At 47.4% G+C, this 20,931-nt stretch overlaps 9 protein-coding genes across 9 annotated transcripts; 4 read left to right on the plus strand and 5 right to left on the minus strand.

Moving 5' to 3' along the window:
* Positions 1-479: 479 nt before the first annotated feature.
* LCP9604111_3103 (bromodomain-containing protein) lies at positions 480-1,760 on the plus strand (the record flags this gene model as incomplete). The annotated part of the gene is made up of 2 exons (XM_039070655.1): positions 480-653; positions 702-1,760. 2 exons carry the CDS (start codon positions 480-482, stop codon positions 1,758-1,760), a joined length of 1,233 nt encoding a protein of 410 aa, XP_038931058.1.
* Positions 1,761-2,105: 345 nt separating this feature from the next.
* LCP9604111_3104 (WD40 repeat domain-containing protein) lies at positions 2,106-3,408 on the minus strand (the record flags this gene model as incomplete). Its single annotated transcript, XM_039070656.1, has 2 exons — positions 2,106-2,964; positions 3,050-3,408. 2 exons carry the CDS (start codon positions 3,406-3,408, stop codon positions 2,106-2,108), a joined length of 1,218 nt encoding a protein of 405 aa, XP_038931059.1.
* A 397-nt stretch (positions 3,409-3,805) lies between these two features.
* LCP9604111_3105 (glycoside hydrolase family 7 protein) lies at positions 3,806-5,294 on the minus strand (the record flags this gene model as incomplete). The annotated part of the gene is made up of 3 exons (XM_039070657.1): positions 3,806-4,573; positions 4,636-5,019; positions 5,079-5,294. The coding sequence occupies 3 exons, from the start codon at positions 5,292-5,294 to the stop codon at positions 3,806-3,808; spliced, it is 1,368 nt and encodes a 455-aa protein (XP_038931060.1).
* Positions 5,295-8,470: 3,176 nt separating this feature from the next.
* LCP9604111_3106 (uncharacterized protein) lies at positions 8,471-8,963 on the minus strand (the record flags this gene model as incomplete). The annotated part of the gene is made up of 3 exons (XM_039070658.1): positions 8,471-8,722; positions 8,776-8,844; positions 8,901-8,963. 3 exons carry the CDS (start codon positions 8,961-8,963, stop codon positions 8,471-8,473), a joined length of 384 nt encoding a protein of 127 aa, XP_038931061.1.
* Positions 8,964-9,306: 343 nt separating this feature from the next.
* LCP9604111_3107 (uncharacterized protein) lies at positions 9,307-10,424 on the plus strand (the record flags this gene model as incomplete). The annotated part of the gene is made up of 2 exons (XM_039070659.1): positions 9,307-9,868; positions 9,922-10,424. 2 exons carry the CDS (start codon positions 9,307-9,309, stop codon positions 10,422-10,424), a joined length of 1,065 nt encoding a protein of 354 aa, XP_038931062.1.
* A 1,197-nt stretch (positions 10,425-11,621) lies between these two features.
* LCP9604111_3108 (uncharacterized protein) lies at positions 11,622-12,692 on the plus strand (the record flags this gene model as incomplete). Its single annotated transcript, XM_039070660.1, has 2 exons — positions 11,622-12,392; positions 12,444-12,692. 2 exons carry the CDS (start codon positions 11,622-11,624, stop codon positions 12,690-12,692), a joined length of 1,020 nt encoding a protein of 339 aa, XP_038931063.1.
* Positions 12,693-12,870: 178 nt separating this feature from the next.
* On the minus strand, positions 12,871-15,048 carry LCP9604111_3109 (DNA topoisomerase 3; the record flags this gene model as incomplete). Its single annotated transcript, XM_039070661.1, has 7 exons — positions 12,871-13,660; positions 13,710-13,846; positions 13,893-14,215; positions 14,264-14,433; positions 14,481-14,659; positions 14,710-14,910; positions 14,962-15,048. 7 exons carry the CDS (start codon positions 15,046-15,048, stop codon positions 12,871-12,873), a joined length of 1,887 nt encoding a protein of 628 aa, XP_038931064.1.
* A 258-nt stretch (positions 15,049-15,306) lies between these two features.
* On the plus strand, positions 15,307-16,420 carry LCP9604111_3110 (DUF1295 domain protein; the record flags this gene model as incomplete). The annotated part of the gene is made up of 2 exons (XM_039070663.1): positions 15,307-15,675; positions 15,734-16,420. The coding sequence occupies 2 exons, from the start codon at positions 15,307-15,309 to the stop codon at positions 16,418-16,420; spliced, it is 1,056 nt and encodes a 351-aa protein (XP_038931065.1).
* Positions 16,421-17,595: 1,175 nt separating this feature from the next.
* Positions 17,596-20,416, minus strand: LCP9604111_3111 (ATP-dependent metallopeptidase FtsH/Yme1/Tma family protein; the record flags this gene model as incomplete). The annotated part of the gene is made up of 2 exons (XM_039070664.1): positions 17,596-18,386; positions 18,445-20,416. 2 exons carry the CDS (start codon positions 20,414-20,416, stop codon positions 17,596-17,598), a joined length of 2,763 nt encoding a protein of 920 aa, XP_038931066.1.
* Between the last annotated feature and the right edge of the window lie 515 nt (positions 20,417-20,931).

Genomic DNA, 20,931 nt, shown 5'->3' on the forward strand with positions numbered 1-20,931 from the left:
GCTTAAGGAGCTCATTATCTTCAAATGCCTCTCATTCTTAATAGAACGTTGTCTATATGTCTGAAGCATCCCACTCACGTGATAGGGTCGTCCAAATGTGTCCATCAGCCCCGGTAGATCTTCCTCTCCACTCTCCACTCTTCTCCTCTCGCATCTGTGCACTTCTATGGTTCCCAAGTGAATGAAATTGAATTTTCCTTTTCTGATATTCTTTGTGCCTTTCATAGAAAAATCAAACATACAATACATCTCCCGAGGTCAAAATCAACAAAGTCTATATGAGTGGACACAAGGACCCCGAAGACACCAGTGAGCATTGACCACCAGGCTGTACACCGAATTGATCTCTAACCTCAGATTCTATTTAACTCAGAATTTCATTATTGAGGAATGAAGACTACAATCAATTGAGAGACCCAGACGATTTTGCATATTACCTGTCGCAATTTCAGCGTTGCCAACATCCACCAATCCTGCAAATGGACAAAATAGAGATGCAAACCGATAGCGGGCCAAATCTTCTCGCGAAGCGCATGGCTTGTGAAGAGATGGATATCTCTCCTGGTACCAAAAGAGCTAAGGGCTTTCATGATGGGCTGACAGAGGTGGTTATAGCTCCAGCTATAACCCGGATAGTTCCTTTCCCTGAGAAGGTATGCTAGGACCTTGAAATGCCAATCAACATTCTAACTGTTCTGAAGCCTGCAGTTTTGGAAGAACGAAATGGCGAGATCGAGCTACGAGTTGTCAACAATGATGGCTCTAGAGAGAGCACGATTATCCTTACAGGTCTTAAATGCCTATTTCAAAAGCAACTTCCGGAAATGCCCAAGGATTACATCGCACGTCTCGTCTACGATCGTGCTCATTTATCGATCGCTATCGTTAAGAAACCTCTAGAAGTCATTGCCGGTATATCATTTCGGGAATTCCGAGAACGCAAGTTTGCCGAAATTGTTTTTTGTGCAGTCTCATCTGATCAGCAGGTGAAAGGATACGGAGCACATCTTATGGCCCATTTAAAGGACTACGTCAGAGCTACTTCCCCGGTGATGCATTTTCTGACCTATGCCGATAATCAGGCCATTGGGTATTTTCAAAAGCAAGGCTTTACTAAAGAGCTCACTCTCGAGAATTCTATCTGGATGGGCTGTATTAAGGATTACGAAGGCGGAACACTTATGCAATGCTCTATGCTTCCTCGAATACGGTATCTCGAAGTTGGTCGAATGCTTTTGAAACAAAAAGAATCCGTTCTAGCCAAAATACGTACCTCGAGCAAAAATCATATCATTCATCAACCGCCTATGCAATGGGCTAACGGCGTGGTTCCCATTGATCCACTCTCTATCCCTGCCATCCGGGCAACTGGCTGGTCTCCGGAGATGGACGAGTTAGCACGACAATCATGCCACGGATCTCGTTTCCGCGGACCCCATTTCAACGAATTTCGTCGTTTTATTAACGATATCCAAAACCACAAACAAGCATGGCCCTTCCGCAATCCAGTCAACAAAGACCAAGTCCCTGATTATTACAATGTCATTTTATCACCAATGGATCTATCAACCATCGAAGAGAGATTAGAGCATTACACTACTCCGAAGGACCTTCTCGCCGATCTCAAGTTGATTTTCAGTAACTGTCGGCAGTACAATGATGCCACAACGGTGTACGCCAAGTGTGCGGTCAAACTGGAGAAATACATGTGGAAACTGATCAGGGAGATTCCTGAGTGGTCTGACTTGATTGAAGAATGATTGCTGCTAGTGCATTCTTTGGGGTCAGCTGTGCGAGGGTTTTGTATGGTGGGAGTCGATATCGGATTTGAGAAGCTACACGGAGCAAGGTATCAATGATTCGATATTTCTTGCGATTTTTAGCCCCTAACGCCCCTAACGCTTAGTTGACGTTCCCGTGGACATCAGAATAAACTAGAGCCAAGTAAGGGGGAGACATATGTATGTACATATCGGAGATATAGATATTCTTCCTCTAATTGGCCCTTAAAACCCCTAACACCAACGCTATGTACACTTTTTCTTGTTTTCGGGCTGAACAATCGATTTGCAGATGTGGGTATCAGAGAATGGGATATTGAGACATTAGTCCAAGTCATGGAACGCCATGACATGCTGTCCACCAGTGCGGTCCTTGCCCTTAGACTTCTTGCGCTTCTTTCGGTCCTTTGTATCCTCGCGACGTTCCGCATCGCTGTTATCCGAATCCTTGTCGTCATCACTATCATCCATGTCTTCGTCGCCAGATCCTTCAATATTTTCCTCAGCCTCGTGCCACACCTTGACGGTTTGGCCACCACCAGAGACCATCCGGCCCTCCACGTCAAAGCCCAAGCCTACAACACCATCGATCTCATCGTGCACAACCTCGGAAACGACTTGGTTCGGTCCAATGCGCACAAATTTCACTTTTCCGTTTGAGAGGCCTGCGGCCACAACCTTGCCCAAGTAGTCAGGCCCAACTGCCATTGTCTCGATGGAATCTCCGCCATCGGCATTGCGGTCGACGTAGATCCGCTCATCCTGGTCATCCCACGCGCCCTTCTCCCAGAGAGTGAGGATACCGCTGGCTCCACCAACAATCAACTTCTCGCCTCTACTGGTTCCGCTGGAGGGCAGACCACCCATGAAGATCGAGCTGACCAGTTCTTCTTCCTGGTTCTCGCTGCGCACCAGAACGCCCCTTCGGAGATCTGTCACGGCCAAGGTTGTTCCACCGGTTGTAACCCACTGCTTGCTAAAGCCCGATGTGCTAGTTTCGGAAGCCGGCAGAGGAGTAAGAGAGGAGATGTAGTCGTCATGGGGGTGGTGCGTTTGTTCAGGTCGCGCGGACACCTTAGAATAGGGGATACGGAGATCGTAGAGATGCAGAGCGCTCGAGTCGGTACCGAGGAGGAGGGTTTGAGGAGAGAGGGCGTGAATCATGGTTGGCGCATCAATGGAGCTATACGACATCAAAAAAAAACGAGAGGTCAGCCAAATGCAAAGGTCTGGATCGCAACGTTTGATATTCGGGAGAGTTCCTTTACCCGTTCTTCTCAAAAGGAATCACAATCTTGTTTTGCACCTGACCAGTCTCACTGATTGCAGCTTTCACCATACCGTCTGTACCAGCCGAGTAGAGCATCTTGCCATCCGTACTGAACCCTAGGGTGCGACAGCTACCCTTGTGTCGCCGAGTTCTCCACATTGTGTCAATGTGGCCCTTTCCGGTCCGGGCCAACGAACTCGGTGCGGCATCTTCGTCACCCTCTCCTTCTAAGGAAGGCAGTCGGAAGGTCTGGACGTGGCCCGAGGCTAGACCGACAGAGACTACGGGCTCCTCGGGGTGGATAGCCTGAGCGAACAGGTCCGAGGAAAGCGGAAGCGTGCAGACCGTGTCGAACATGGTTGCGAAATGCGACGGGGGTGAGCACGAAATACGAAGGCTTCTAGCGAGCCTACTAAATTTTTGAATTCGAGTGAATTGAATCAAGAGAATCAATCGCAAAAAGCTGTAGCTTCAGAGCTGGCCGTTTTTTTCTGCCGGGCCGAGAATACCCCGACCGCCTTCTTACTTGTTCAGTTCAAATGAGCCTCGATTCTGACAAACAGCTCTGATTGTAAGAAAGATAAATGAAACCAAGAATACAGACAACTATCAACGAAAGAGATTTATACACAGTTCACCATTCTCTTCCAAATTTGGTATTTCCACCACTGGCTCAAGGATATATGCAGCACGGAGACCCCGCATTCCATTCCAAGTATAGCCGAATTCAGCAAGTGAATGTCATTTCGACTCTCTAGGAAGAAGCGTAGGTGGAGCCAATGGGGCCGACCTTGATGTTAGAGTAGGTCACCTTGGCCGAGCCCGACTCGGCCTCAACGGTTGCTGGGTCGCCGGAAGTGGTGGCGCATGTGCCGCGAGCAGCACCGGGATCGGAGGCAGATGCATCAGTGGGGTAGACCTCCCCATCCAACCAGAGCATGTTAGCATAGTGGTCATCCCACAGGCTCATGACAAGGACCATTCCCTGGTCCAACCCCTCGCCCATGGTAGCCAGACCACCGTGCTGGGCGAAGATATCCTCATCGCCGAAGGCTTTCTTCTGGGCTGTGCAGAAGTCGGTGGTGATCGAGTTTCCGGTGACACCGCTAACATCCGAGGCTGAGTTGGCGATGACTTTTCCGTCCTGGACGTAGATGCGCTTGATCTCGCTGAGGGTGCCGGTGTCGGTGCCGTCGCTGGTGATGAACTGAGTGACCACGGTTATCTTGGACTTAGTGTCAACAGTCATGCCGGGACCGAAGAAGGTCTCATTTCCCATGCGGAAGGAGTTAAAGTCACATCCATCGGGATCGCAGGTTCCTGCGTAGCGGGTGGAAGAGTAAGTTCCGCCACAATCATCGCCCTCGCACATAGTCTGTTCAGGGCTGTCGCAAGGGTGAGGCGTGTAAGCAGTGGAAATGCTATTGGCTTCCCAGATATCCATCTCAGGGCAGCAAGATCCATGGCCGCCAACACCAGCGTTCTTGTCGTTCTCGGAAGGCACCCAGCCGTCCACGTTGGCCTGTATCGCGCATCAGTCACTTTGCCCGCAAACCGTTCGAATTGACCAGTATAAAAACTCACCTGGCCGTTGATGAACTTCAGATCACGAGGGCACTGAGAATCGCAATAGCCAGTTCCGTACTTGGCACCTGCCTTGTTCCCCGTGTACTTAGCCAGGCCACCATCGGAATCCATGGAGACAAAGTACAGAGCTCCATTGAGTCCGCAGGGCAACCCGGAAGTATCCACGTCGAATGTGAACTCCTGGTTCTTCAGCTTGAATATCTGGTAGGTACTCTCGTCCTCCATCAGGTACAGACGAGAGCCAATGTTGGCGCCAGTGACGAAGCTCAAAGTGAGGGCATTGCCATCAGTGGTCGCACCGTATGTGCCGGCGTAGTCAGCGCCGTCCAACGCACAGTTAGTGGCGCAAGTCTCGTCATCGGGGCAGAGAGTCGCATCCCACTATCATCAAACAAGTCAATCAATGTGAACGCTCACCTTCTCGGTTGAGGATCTCTTACCTCGTTTCCAGTGTAGCAGTTGGTGTAACCATCGACAGAGTGAAGCCAACGCCAGTTGGCATCAATGACAACAGAGCCCTGCTGGTCGGTGCAACTGCCCGCGGTAGTGCACTTTTGCCAGGTCAAAGAGGGATGGGTCTCAGCCGTCAATGTGCCAGCTTGCTGGGCACGGGCTGCGGCCGCCAGGACGGAGAAAAGGAGTGCGCGTTGATACATTGACAATTAAGCAGAGAGGTCGGTTTGCAATGTGTCCTTGGTGTCTTGTTGTCTGGCCTGCTGCTAGTGAACACAAATAATCTCGGGTGGGAATCGGCCATTATATGTCTTTTCTCCGTGCAGGATTTCTCTGGGCCGTGACTAAAGTCCTTTCCATAGCATGATCGATTGACGGACCGTGAGGCCGTTACCAAATTGGTATTGATAGAGAGCCCACAATTATCAATGCAGGGTCAAATTCCATACTAGGTGACCTCCGGCGTTGTAGGTACGTTAATTTGGGACTGGAACCGGCGCCTGAATCAGGAAGGGAATGATCATCACTGGGTGACGCTTTGTTATAGGATGTCTCAAAATCCTGACTAATATCGGAGTAGATAAACATGCATGTTAATCGTTTCAACACCCGTGAAGACGGAGTATGCCCCGATCATCCAGTTCTGTCGATTGCTGTGGAAGATTCGGGGAGCTTAACAGTACAAGGATCAACACAAGGATCAACTGCAAATAGAGACCTTTTGAGGTATTTTTCCTATCGATCTTTCGTATACATCAGGGCGAGGATACCAGACAGGGAATTTGGCCATAGGATTCAAATATGCTCCACTCCGCACAGAACAAAAGGCCATGGGACAGTTGGTGGCGTTGAAGGGCGTTAAAGCATGCCAAGAGCGCTTTTAGATGGAATGAGCGCTACTTACATCAAACCTTGAAAAGGCTCTCTTTGGTGGCAGATAATGTGGGGTAATATAGACGAAGGCGTTAGGCCCAAACACGGAGGATGGCCTGCAGACCCTTCGGATATGAAGCGTTTCAGTCCGAAACTAGATTATATACCCTTGCAGTACCAGCTGTCCGGAGTAATTATTTGATACTGGACTGTTATTATCCTCCAGGTTCATAACGTCTGCTCTATTTTTTGATATAGCTGCTTTCTTTCAATGATTCTCTAGAGAGTCCTCAACTCGTCGTCTCTTTGTAAACACATGAATCTCAAACCGAGGCTCTAAATAAATCTCTGCATAAATCATGACCACTTTCAAGTTTCCTTGGGCATTTCTAGTCCGGAATAAGATAGGCTCTAGTTATGCACAATAGATCCACAGCGCGATGGTCTGATGGTATATCACATTGGACTAATTGCCCAACTCGAAGCATCGGAAGTAAAGAGGTACATAAGTAGAAGGACACATATTAAGTCTTGGCTATTACTGTGTATCGCATTGCCGGATCCACTAAGTTTTGATTTAGAAGTACGGCAAAGCCGTTGTTTCAGCCTGTTTCGCCAGTTCACAATTCTAAACGGTAGCTTGTAAACAAGGGTGCAATATGACCTCTGCAAGTGATTACTGGAAGGGATATAATTTTACCGAACGGAAAGAGCGCAGGCTGATCCCCCGTGTTCTAGTAAGGTACCTGGTGACAACCCTATAATCCGGTGGCTTTAAAAATGTATCTTTGCCTGTTGGTAATGTCATTTAGCTTAACTACCCTTGTTAACCGATTTTACCCGGAAATCTCTAAGAAGTTATATTCAAGGGTACACTGTCCTGCAGATTCAAAGCGCAGATGGCCAAATCCGACCAGGAATTTGCCATCAATATACAAGCCAAGTATTTATGTGCTCCAATGGAGCCCAAATAAAGTGCCTCCTCCATGAGTAGACAAATCTCCCCGGGCGGTTATGTGGCTGGAGATTCACCAGCCATTGAACATGGAATGAACAAGGCCTTGGACAGGCTCATGCGTAGAGATATATAACTAGAGCTTCAAGGATGACTACATGTACTATGTCCATCATTTCCTGTCATGATAAGTTCCTTCAGGGCTGAGTTGAATAAGTCTCTAGGCTGAATACTTTCAAAGACATAGGTAGGGTAGGTATGTGAATAGGTAGCATCAACGTTATATCGATACAGAGGAAGGATTCCTGCTGCCGATGCGAAAAACGAGCAATATTAGGATACTTTCTAGCCAATTTCATGAGTACCTAGTCATACCCAGCTTCTCACATGACGCTATTGAAGTTGGTTGATGGAAGGGAACATTCTCAAGATCTATATGTAGAGAGGAGAGAAAAGAACGGGATTTATTATGAAACTGACTAGTTAGTTATATCATTGCCACTAACTATATCATAAAGTGAATGAAGCAAATAGAAAAAAAAAAGAAACTCCGATGGGGGGATTCGAACCCCCGTTAGTGCTGTTCATTGTCCCGAAGAGGAACTTGAAAGAGCACAGTGATAACCCCTACACTACATCGGAATGTTATACAAATTTCAGAGATCGAGGTATAGTTATTCCAGCTTTTATTGATATCACCCTAGGTATTCCGGTGAAAAATCCTATAATTTACTACAATGTCAAAATCCAGAAAGGAGGGACAGCGTGCGCGTAATGGGTATGAAGACCTCGTGTCACTTATCAGTTATTTGCATAAGAATAACGATCCTCAGGCGCGCAGAAGAAAAATTAGATACAAAAAAAAAGGCATGAAAAAAAAGAAGTTCTCCGATGGGGGGATTCGAACCCCCGTTAGTGCTGTGAAAGAGCACAGTGATAACCCCTACACTACATCGGAGTGTTGTACAATTATATTCTAATTATGTCTTACTAGATATTTCCCAAAGGTAGGTAGTAGCAAACTCCTCCAAAAAGCAGCACAAAAGATACCAAAAATAGACATAATGTCATAAATCAGATATTGTAGCCGGGATTATATCGATAGATAAGCATTATAAGGTGATATAGGGCGCGTAGGGTGTCGCTTATGGAGTTGAAAAATGCGCTAGAATGAAAAGGAAAGCGTAAGGTTCAAGAGCACTATCCAACCAGAGTTTTATGCCCCGGTGGCATATTGAGCTTATTCCGATCATCTGAATTTTTAGTATGAAGATGCGAAAAGCCGTTTTCGCACTAGATGATGTCTAAGATAAATGAAACATGTCAATCCTACAGAGTCCAGATGAAGTAGAAGACACACTTTTCCATTATAGGAAGTACTAGTGAATCTCCAGCTCGTACTGTCGACACAATAGCCGTGATATTAAATGATAATTCCACTTCATTGATGGTAAAACCCCGGGAGCTCAAAGAATATGCGGCAATTCTCAACAAAGACGTAAAAATAGGCTGAGCCGGACTTTACTGAGCCATAGGCTTCTCATCATAGTCCTAATCATAGTCCTCATCATCCTCCTCGTCATTGTCATCATAGTCCTCATCATCATCGTCCTCATAATTGGGCTCCTCGTCATCCTCATTGTCGTCCTCATCATGATCGTCCTCTTCAGCCTCCTGCGCGGAGTTGTACCACGGAACAGCAGCATCTTCCTGGACCTGAGTCAATTGTCGTGAGCCATTCGTTGCGACTTGAAGACCATGTCTCATAGTGTGTTGAAGACTGGCGATTGTAGAGGTAGAAGCCTGCATTTAATTAATAGCCACCTAGGGGAGCCTCAGTATTGAAGACCACTCACATGTCCACAGCTCGGTACACAATAATGAAAGACCTTGCCATGGCACACAACGATTTGACCAATAGAGTTCTATTCACGCAATTAGAAACATTTTCCGAAGTTGATTCTCCTTCGTAGAGACTTACGGTCGTGTACGGTGGGAGCTTCAGCTCCAGGGCCTCGGTCTTGAAGAGGTGCTCTCTGTACATATTGCAGCTTTGCAAAGAGAGTGGATAGTTATAACTATCCAGTAAGAGATTAGGGGGATGCATTTTGAAGTCTGCTTCAATCTCAGAATTCTTTTCTGATGGGAGGGAGGATGAAGAGGGAAACATTGAGGAGAAGAGTTGAAATGTTCTGCGCAGCTCCTTCCTTGCCGACTACAATCTTTCCCTTTCCACATCCTCTCTTTCTCTTTCTCTTTCTCTTTCCCCTTCCCCTTCTCCTTCTCCTTCTGCTTCATCCTCCATCTGTTTTCTTTTCTTCTTTTTGAGACTCCATCTTCAAACAGCTTGACTCTACTCTTGTTGCCCCCCAACTTTCCCAGCCAACATGGGCTTCTTGTTCGCAAGCCCGAGTGATGTGACGCTCATCATCATCGAAGAGAGCGAGAACGACGACCACCAAACCAAGACAGCCTTATTTCACGTTGATCGTTCCAAATTGATTGAGAGCAGTGATTACTTTCAGAGAATGTTCTCATGTCGGTGGGAAACATCCGGGAATCACAAGCCCACTCTCAGAGGCGACACGATCAAAGGCATGGAGGTGATATTCGGGTCGATTCATGGAGTCGAGATCGAGCCAGAGTTTGTCACTGTTGCGGATGTCTGGTACACAATCAAGACCTGCAACAAGTACCTGCTGGATCCTAAGAAGCTGATGGGCTGGTTTGCACGCTGGATCAAACATATTGACGAGAAACAACCTGAAATATGGGAAGACTATGATTTCAACCGCCAGCTACTGTTACCTTGCCATTTCTTTGATCATGCAGAGGCTTTCCAGCATATCACAAGAAGACTCGTCTACAACGCCCCAGGCCATATCACAGAAATGGCCCCGACAGACTCACCATCATTCGAGCCGATGCATATGCCCGCCATCGTCATACGTAAGTTGATCCAGTCACAGTTTTAAGATCAAAGGACGCTAACTCGCAGAAAGAGCAATTAAACGCAGCTAGAGGGCGTCTCCGAACGGTTCTCCAAAGATCGCTTTTTGGAGATTTGAACATGACTCTCGATAAAGCTCATTGTGGCTGTGCAGCAGAAAGCATGTTTGCCTACTTTAGAGAATTACATCACATCAGGGTCAAGCCGCTGGATAGTGACATATACAAGAATTGTGTCAGTGATATTCTCAATCGACTGGCAAACTTCAATGAAGACAATATGGCAAAGAGGAAGCCATCGGTGCAGAGATGCGTGGTATGCCCCTTCTCCTGGAAACGCACGGTGGAGTACGCACGAAGACTGGTCGATGGTTACTTTCATGGCCTATGTCTAGATTGCATGCAGAAACACCCAGACGAGGATTCTGAGTACTGGGATCTTCGTACCACCAGATTGGTGTATGACCAAACTTGCCGCATTACCCACGGCGAGGCAACCTGGTTCTCCAGTTTCATGGGCCATCGTAACAAACGGCTATACCGCATACGTTCCTGAGTGAACAGGAAGGGATGAATCTCGACATTTTTTCCGTGACGTTACTGATCATCTGCCCGGGATTTTGCTGAACAATCCTACGCCCATTTCTCTTTCTGTCAATTGGTACCCACCCTCTACCGAGTCTTGCAACTATGTTTATGGCAAATTCCAATTTCTCAATTGACGGCAGATACTCGCAATGTTAGCTGCCCTTGAGCCATGAATTGGCGAATGCATGTTTTATCATTTTGTTTAGAGTAATAATTTGACTGCTATTTGCCATTAATATCTATTTCTCTAGACCGTATCTTTCAATTCTATGTGCGACACCTACATACGACGTATTACCCTACAATATTTATCTTAGACACCAGTGATAAAACAGTCAAGTTTAAAAGAACCTGTGGGATGAGTGCGAAAACGGCTCTTTGCATACATCAAACAGGTTTCATGCTAAATATGCAGATGATCAATATGGCTAACTGCGTAAGAATTGTCATTGAAAGATTCACTCATACTTTTATTGTCGGCTTGATTTGATAAGTATTCTATGGTATGAATATCGACTTATACTGGTTGAATAGAGAATCAAGATTGCCACTTATACAGATCATATTCGTATACATAGAAACCAGTGTGATAATAAAGCTTTTGTTGTTCGCTGTAAACTTCTCCCTATACCTTGAATATACCTACTCATTTCAGTACGACCAAAGAGATTCAGAGCCTATTACTGGAAAAAGTAATTTGAAACATGTCTAGCACTTTTCAGATTCTCTTTGTGCTGGTATTAGTGGGTGATTTTCTTTAAGTTCATTGTGGTCAGACAAAGATTTGATTTTTTTAGAAAATATGAGGTTCAGCTAAATACTATTGAATATCTAATGATAATTTGATGTGACCTATACCTACGGTGAGATTAAAATGAGATATAAGTGGAATGTATTCAAAAGACGGCTAAATATACAAACGGACAAACAAAGAAACGATCAAGCTAGACATATCGTGACTCCCAAACAGTTACTGAATGTTCATTCAAGTTTGAATTCCTGGCAAACACTGGTCATTAAGCGTGAATAGAACAAAGAGCTGCGTATTCATTGTTGCATTTTTGCCTTCTTCATGGTATATTACTTCCCAAGAGACCGAGAAACATGGAGATTCCCTTGAGTCTCTTGAACCCTACCCTATTGATCTGATATAGAAATCACAAATATGTTCGACCAACTGGTGCTGGGAGCCATTTTTGCCGGCCTCAGCAGCATTGGCATTTGGCATTCTGTTCCGTTGACCGGAGTCACTCCTTCTAACTCTTTCTTTTGGCGCAGTCTTAGCTCCCTAGAAATTGCGTGTTCCATTCACGAGTTACGCAAAGTCCATCCTTTGGTCTTCCCCCATGACGACGCAATCTCAGAACACGACCTCCTTCTACAACTTTCACTCGATGCCCAACAGTACGAAAATGCCAGGCTGGCCCTGGAACACTCAGCTGAAGCTGTATCACTCCATGTCAACACCCCCGGAGTTACAGCAACAATTTTACTCCCGAGTGCCACAGCGATGCCGACGTCGGTCTATTTGAACGATGTCTGGGCAAATGAGCATAGCTACGATGAGCTGCAACAGTTCCACCCAGCCCAGAATAACACGCTATATTTCGCCGTGATGGCTACTCTCGTCTTGGTTATCCTCACAGTGCAGATAATGGGCTTTGGGATGACGAATAACATCAAGCAGCACGTCGAGGACCTGCAATACGATTATTTTGACCGAATGAGCGGCGTGCAAGTGCAATTCGACACTCTGATGATAGAGATTCGACAGTTCCGAAGGGAAAATGAACAAGTACGGCCTGTTTTCGTTCATCTGGCGGAGGCCATCACAAACTCCTCGGCCGACCTCCAACATTGTTTGTTACATATTGTTGGGATGATGGAAGACAAATACACCTCGGGGATGATTACCATTGAATCCAAGTTGGATGAGGTCAGTCAACAACACCATGATCTGATGAGAAATACTGAAAATTTCCCTCAGATTCCGAGACAATTAGCTTGGCTTAACATCCTGATGGCGAAGAACATGTCCAACGACCTGCCTGAAGGTGTACACATGGACCAGCCTGATTTGGATTTAAGCAAGAGTCCTAGCATCGAGCAGATCAATGGAGCTCACCACGCCGCAGGGCAACCCAACGGGATTTCCAACTTTGAGGGGAGTCCCGTTCTTCAGAATGGAAAAAAGAGGACTAGTTCAGTGCAATGGTCAGGATTGGGGCTGACTTAGGACATGTGAAGATCTATTTCGTATCTGTATAACAGGGGATTTTATTTGCTTCTCTTTTTTTGGGTGTATGATTTAGTTGATGTCAAGTGCTTGGGATAGAAAAGTTTAATCAGTTGGATATTTCGTTATGATTCTATATTAGTTGACTATGCCTTTCGTATTTGTAAGCGACTGACAATCATGACGCGGTTTCTTCACCAAGATACTTGCGACAGGCAGTCTTCAGCATGTTGATGCGCCTCTGTGTATGAATGAAGACCTCTCGATACATGTCCAGACTCTGCTGGACGACCTCCTGTCGGGTTTTAGTGCCTGAGCAGATCTCAAGCATTCTCAATTCCATTTCCTTGCGAAGGAACGGCTTGCTGAGAGACACACTATTAGGGAGACCCTCAACAACGTTGTCATACCCCTCCACAAGGGCAACACCTAAACGGGTCGGAATGAATTCCTGCACTGAGCTACGCCCACTGCCCCGTTGATTTATGGCGACGTATTCACGTTCTTTGATCTTGGCAATATGCTCCGCCATCGTGGCATCTGTACCAATCCCGTTGGCATCCATCAGGCCAATGAGCTCGGGCTCAGTCAGATAGTTTGGAGCAGTTGTTTTGCCTTCGAAGATATTGGCTTCTGTGGGCTCAAAGAGCTCCCCCAGTTCAAAGTTGGGAAGCTGCTGGCTGCTTTCCCACTTATCGTAGACGTATACATCCAAGTAGTTTCTCTCCAACACGGTAAGGCCATTGGTGTGGAAGAATTCGTCGCCATATTGAATTTCAATTTCTGTGCTCTGGCCCTTCGCGTCATCAGAACAGCAGGCGAGGAATCGACGGGCAACAAATTCATAAACCTTCTTTTCATTGGCATTCAACTGGTTTGGTGAAACCCAGGTGACAGGATGAATAGGTGGATGGGCTTTGTCATTGTGGCGGCCAGAGCGAGGAGTCCTGAACTTGCCATCAATAAGTCTAGATAGGCATTAGTCTTGTATATGAAACGCAAGTCCAATAAGCTTACTCTCGAGCGTATTGGCCCCATGACTCGTCGGGGTATTGCTTTTCGACCAATTTCTTCAGATCGATCGCTTTGTCAAACTGGTCCGTCTCGGTTCTGGGATAGCTGATGAATCCCTTGGTGTAAAGTCCTTCTGCTACCTTTGAACGTGTTAGATATCATCCACTATGAAAATGGGTTTCCTACCTTCATGATAGTCTGACTGTCCAAACGAAGAAATCGACTGCCCATCATTTGCAGGTCTACCGTAGTCAAGGGCAACGGTCGCCATTTGCTTGTAGGCTTCTGGTTCACTTTTGTGACTTTGGCTTGCTTTGCAACCAAACATCGCTCTAACATCATCGTCACAACTGCTCGGTCAAATAAATGTACCCGCTTCCAGAGAAAGTTGACCTTTTTGCTTTCCCGGCTGAGTATGACCTTGAGGCCCCAAAATACTTCTGGTTTGAAATTCTGGACTCTCAAGTATCGATCGACAACGAACCCCAAAGTAGGAAATTGGCAGGATCCTAACTTGTTAATTCACTTGCTTATATCTATGACGACCGACGGCTTACCATAGCTAATGACCTTTTCCTTCAAGGCTGCCACCACTGTTTGTAGTTGTAGAGTCTGTAGGCGGGTGAATGCAGCGCCGATTCGAAGATCCAGTTCGATCCTGGCAGATACAGCACTGGCCTGATATTCGTCGAGGTTGACTGGTTCTAGAGCAGCCCGACGAACATGTCTATCCTCGGATCAGTTTGAGTAGACACCAAAATCAACATTACTTACGCTCTTTCTATGTTGCTGAACTTGGCTCGCTTAACCTCGATCCGGGCATTTCCTGCCTTTGCCTGGTTACGGACCTCAGAACCGATATGCTCACCTTCGCGATCACAATCCGTCCAAATAAACAGGGCTTTAGAGTATTTAGCTTGATTCCGGATGTTATCCGCAATTGGTAGCTTGTCCTAGTGAGGATATCAGCATGCAGTCAGGACAGCTGCTGGAATTTGCTCACCTTATCAACAGTCTCTTCCACGGGGGCCTCGAAGAGTGACCCTGGAGGACAGGACATCCAGCCCTTGTACTGACGGTCAAAGTCCAAGCCAGTCAGATGGCCGACTACGCTGGTCATAGTGACCGAGCAGTTGCCCCAGGCACCGCCAAAATCAAAATCAAATTCATAATTCTTCACGTATTTATTCCCGCGAATCGCATGCTATGCTCGATGTTAGCTAAATCTACCAGAAATCTTTAAAAGGAAACCCACTGTTTGAAAAGCACCTCCCGATAAGTGAGTGGCCACTGCGCGAGCAATGGCAGGTTTCTCAGCCACACATAGGATTTTGCGAGCCATGGCGAGCTCCAATCTAGATCACATGGGGTTCATAGTGATGGTGGTCTTAGTGTCCTGACGTCGATCACATCTTGTTCTGGATGAGAAGAGACGAGATGCCTGAGACGCGCTTTGGTGCCTGAGGCATACAATCCATTTTAGGGACGCTATTCCTAATCGGGGCAATTATTGGCCACTTACCCGTCCAACTCCACCTGAGCAAACGCTTCTGTTTCCCTTTCTCCTCTGCGGCATTTTGTTCCCATATATAGTACGATAATGGCATCTTTACCACTTCCCCGTGTGGACTCCCTTTTGGATTATACTTCGTTTCATCTCACCGTTCTCCCCTACTTGACCCAGCTGCAATGGCTACCCGGAAGCTTGCGCGAAGCTGGTTACGATGTGTATAGCTTGCGAGCTGTCTATCTAGCTACCAACCCTCTGGTCTCTGCGCTTGCCTTCTGTGGAACTCTGGCTGGTCTTTTCTTCATCGCAGCCGAGATCAACCGGAACTATTCTCAAGTAGACCGGTTTTGGAGCATTCTCCCCGCGCTGTATAACGTGCATTTTGCCCTCTGGGCTCGTTTGTCCGGCATCCAGACACAAACTGTGGATACAATCGCCGTCGTTAGTGTTATCTGGGGTGTAAGTTGGCTATTCTTCCGAGTCTTTACATCTACTGACTGACTGACTGACGGGATAGGCTCGCTTGACTTTCAACTACTGGCGCAAAGGAGGATATTCAATTGGATCGGAGGATTACCGCTGGCAGATCGTGCGCTCTAAAGTGAACAATAACTTTGTCTTCATGATCTTCAACCTCGGATTCATTGCTGTGGCTCAGTCACTGCTGCTCCTTCTCATCACCGCTCCGACCTACATTTTTGTTGTCGCCGCATACAACCAGGGACCCGAGACCTTTGGCCTTGCTGACTTGGCATTCTCCCGTGCTGCGTTTTTCTTCATCATCATTGAATTCTTCGCCGACGGGCAGCAGTGGAAGTTCCAGTCTGCCAAGAAGGAATACCAAACCAACGCGCGTATTCCCGAGCCTTACAAGGACCAGTTCTCCGCTGAAGATCTTGAGCGGGGCTTTGTTGTCAGCGGCCTATGGTCTTGGTCACGACACCCCAACTTTGTTGCTGAGCAGGCCGTTTGGTTGACCATGTATTTGTGGTCCTGCTACCGCACCGAGACTTACTTCAACTGGACCGGTCTGGGCGCTTTGGGATATCTTGCTATCTTCCAGGGAAGTGTACGTCTAACCGAAAAGATCACCGCTGGAAAGTATCCCGAGTACAGCGACTACCAGGCCCGCGTTGGCAGGTTTATCCCTCGCTTGTCTGTCAAGGCAAAGAAGACCAAGAAGGCTAGCAAGAAAAGCACTTAATGTGTTGGTTGATATATAACCAGGGAATTGGAGAATCTATACCAGATTGATTGACATGTTTTTGCTGTGATTTTCTGCACTCGGCGTCTTACCTCAAACTATCGATTTTGACACAATGCAAACTATTTTCAATCAATATGTTCAGGCACTAATCACTCATTGCAACAAATTGGAAATATAAGATATATTTTGGGACTTCTTCAAGACATGTTTATGCAGCACAATTCTTCGTGTAGCGAGCAGCTTGCATGCGACAGGCCTGTTCTGCTTCGATGCTCGAGAATAGTCCTCTGAAAGTCTTACTGCAGCATTCATTCTCTCTTTATCGAATTTTCCCACCGCCCAGAGAACCAAGACTCCGACTCCGGACCAAGATGAACTGGCATCATAGCCATTCGATAGTCTGATCCTCTCAAGTGGATGTGGTTCTTCCCACGGCCATTGTCTTTTCCCCCGTCGCCACTGTCTTTCTCTCCGTGGTTACATTGGAATGTTCGGCTGCACAACGCCATCTTCTCTATGTATTCTTTCAGCGATGCGCACTTGTCATACATGATATCTATGATAGCGTAGGCCCTTGACTGAACGCATCTTCATGGGAACATCTCTATCGTATATCCTTTCTAGAACTGCTATGCCGTCCCGTGCATGGAATGCTTCTAGAGCATACCCAAAGGGAATAATTGAGGACATAAAGCGTATAAAGTGCAAGACATACACACGTGTTGGGTATGGCATTGCTAACAATGGAGGATTAGATAACTTAATAGCCAATATGTCTAATGCAACGTTATTCGGTGAGTTTTACGATAATGGTTCAACAGTATCTACACGTAAAAGACATCCCAATCTAAGACATGTTTCCAAATAACTCCATATTATACACTCAGTTCAAGTTGTACATATCCAGTTAGACACGGATATGGACAGGGGTAACAAACGAGAGAGAAAATAAAAAAAAAGACGATCTTCTTATTGAGTACAACGGGAGGAATGGGAGAAAGGGTTTGTAGTCGAGGGTCGACATATAAGAGGACGTGGGAGAGGAGAAGAAACCGGGGATGCAATGGATAAATACAAAAAGAAGAGAGGCTACAGTGATATCATGCCTCCCAAAATTGGACCAAAACCAAACGGAAGCACAGGAATGCAAAGAAACACAATTCCTCCATAATCTATGGAGGAGGAATAGGTGTCTCGTCCCGGCCGTTGTTACCGGAAGTTTCTTCGGGGCTCTGGTGGTCCGATGGGGCAATGGTCTGGCCGCCTGTGCCATCGAAGTACTTGGCGAACTCGCCAGACTCGGGGTAGGGGCGCGGGCCAAGAAGACGAATGAGGTCATCACGTCCAAGAACCTCTTTAGAAAGAAGCTCCTCGGCAACAATACCAAGCTCCGTCCGCTTCTCGGTCAGGAGGTCGCGGCACTGCTTGTGAGCCTCGTCGATGATACGGCGCACCTCCAGATCAATAGAGCGGGCAGTGTCCTCCGAGAAGGGCTTGTGAAGTTGCTGCTGTGCGTCATCCTCGTAGTAGATGAAACCAAGCTTGGACGACATGCCAAACTTAGTTACCATGGCAGTAGCCATGCGGGTGACCTTGTTGAAATCATCACTAGCACCACTGGTCACGGAATCGAAGTGCAACTCTTCGCTGACACGACCACCTAGAGTCATGGCCATGCGGTCCATCATCTGGTTGACGTTCATCAGATATGTGTCGCCGCCAGCTGGCAGGTATTGGGCATATCCTAGTGCGCCTTGTCCGCGAGGAATGATCGAAACCTTCAGCAGCGGATCAGCCCACTTGAAGTACCAACCACAGATAGCGTGGCCAGCCTCGTGGTAGGCGACGGTCCGCTTCTCCTCAGGGGAGAGCACAAGAGACTTCTTTTCCAATCCACCAACAACCCGTTCGATGGCTTGCTCGAAATGTCTCATGACAACCTTGTCGGCATTTTCACGGGCAGCTATAGGGAGAAAGTGTTAGCTTTGATAGATACGGAGAAATCATGCATAAGAACTTACCAACAAGAGCTGCCTCGTTCACGCAGTTGGCGATATCAGCACCAGCGAAACCAGGAGTCAGAGCGGCAAGTCTGCCCTCCATGTACTCCAAGTTCTCGTCGGTGACAATCTTCTTCAAGTAAACCCGGAAGATCTGTTTACGACCATCCATGGTAGGTCGGTCAATGGAGATGTGTCGGTCAAATCGTCCGGGACGCATGAGTGCCTTGTCAAGAACATCCGGTCGATTGGTACCAGCCAAGACAACCACTTGCTCAGAGGTATTGAAACCATCCATCTCAGTGAGAATCTGGTTGAGAGTGCTTTCACGTTCATCGTTTCCACCACCAACGTTCGACTTTGCTCGAGACTTTCCAATCGCATCAATTTCATCAATGAAGATGATGCAGGGGGTATTCTTCCGGGCGGTTGCGAAGAGATCGCGGACACGAGAGGGTCCGACACCGACAAACATTTCGACAAACTCGGAACCACTGACACTGTAGAAAGGCACGCCGGATTCACCAGCAGTGGCCTTAGCAAGCAATGTCTTACCAGTACCGGGGGGACCTGAGAGAATGGCACCACGAGGAATCTTTGCACCCAACTTCTCGAACCGCTCGGGTTGCTGGAGGAAGCTAACGAATTCCATGATCTCAACCTTGGCTTCGTCCATACCAGCAACGTCAGAGAACTTGATCTTGATATCGGTCTCGTGGTTGAAGCGTTTGGCACGGCTCTTTCCGATGCCAAAGATTCCACTTTGGCCGCCGGCGCCGCCGCCAGCACGTCGAGACATCCAGAAGACACCACCAAGGAAGAGGATAGTAGGAGCCAATGACATCAAGACGCCGCCCCATGGGGTTTCATCGTGATAGGCGACAGGAATACGTTCATGCGAGGGAATACCGAGTTCACGCTGAGCTGCGTCGATCTTCATTTCGAAGCTGTCGACGGAACCAATACTAAAGTAGACATAGGAGGCAGGCTGACCATTTGAATCTGCTTGAGCGGCAGCTTCGCGGTTGAGATCGACCCGAACCTTGGTGTGGTTCAGGACGGTCAATTTATCCACGAGGCCCTTCTCGAGGTAGTTCGCCCTGAATTCTTGCCAAGTGATTTCTCTACCCGCACTATCACCGGGGAAAAAGCTGCGGTAGGCGTAGTATGTGACGAGAGCGGTAACGAAGAACGAAACGGGATCAAAGCGGAACTCGAGAACCTTGCCCATGTTCGGCGGCACCTTGCCCTTCTTGTCACCCTGTTGCTTCTTCTTCTCTTCTTCCTTCTCGGAATCTTGCTTTTCCTTGGTATCCTTTTCCTTCTTAGGATCCTTGGGATCCTTGGGATCGTTTGGCGGTTGTGCGTTGGATTGCTGTTCGCCACCCTTCGCCGGTTGCTGTCCTTGTTGATCCTTCTCTGAGTCCTTATTGAAGTGGACGCTGGATTCTTCGTCACGTTTGGCCATATCACTGCGCTTTTCAGCGGGGGTGCGCAAGTCTGCGATACCGCGCTTTGCGTTTTGTGCTTGTCTAGCCAGACGCTCATCAACATCGTAAGTTGAGACTTGCCACAAGAATCGCGACATCTTGATACGATCCATTAATGTCGGTTCTTGATTCGGATCGATATACGCCCTGACTTCCGGTAACAGTCCATTTTTCATGATGTAGTTTCGGATATTGGTCCGTCGGTCCACATCCATATCTTCAAGCCATGCATCCACCATTTTCAATTCAGCGTCGGTCAGAAGTGACTTCGGGTTCTTTGTTTGGTGGTCATTGTTGCGGCCATCTGGTGTATTGTCCCGGCCGTTGTCGTTGGGTGGTGTCGGACCTTGCGTGGCGTAGGTTCTAGCGCGGCTTGATAAACCCAGATGTGAGGGTCTTGACGGGCGCACACGCATAGAAGCCAGCCCCGTGCGACCGGTTGAATCCGCGGCTTTCCTCAAGTAGCGAGCGAAATTGCCTGGCCGTCGGAGCAGAGTAGCCATGGTCGAGGAATGGGAGCCCCGAGGGCTGCGAGGGCGGGGGTAAAAGGTGGTCAATCGAGTTTAGAGATAATGGATGTTATCAACAATCCATCAAGATTAGGCGTGAGAGAAGGAATTGAGCTGGGAGTTGAGAAGCTCTAAGGCATCCAGGTCCGAGGTGACGCCGTGTGGTTCCTTCCAGTCGGTTCTAAAATTTCGCCGATCCGGCTGAGTCATCGGAAGCGCGGAGGAATTAACTAGCTTAAAGCCGTGATTACTCTAACGCCGTCGTTTATGAATTCCGTTATTGAATTAGATTGCCTAAGGTTGATTTGGATTGGAGACATGTCTGTACATAGTCCTATAAGTAAGGCCAACCCCTGCGCCATTCGCTGCGTAATAGAAACCCATAATTATCCTGGTCACTCCATAAGAGACCTCGGGGATGGTTTCGAAATAAGAAGAGGAGCGCTTCATTATACAAGAGGTGTGGAGATAATTTAGTGTAGAGAGATAACACCGGAAATAATAATACC

The sequence above is a fragment of the Penicillium roqueforti genome, assembly GCF_015533775.1.
Source record: "Penicillium roqueforti strain LCP96 04111 chromosome Unknown scaffold_04, whole genome shotgun sequence".
Lineage (NCBI taxonomy): Eukaryota > Fungi > Ascomycota > Eurotiomycetes > Eurotiales > Aspergillaceae > Penicillium > Penicillium roqueforti.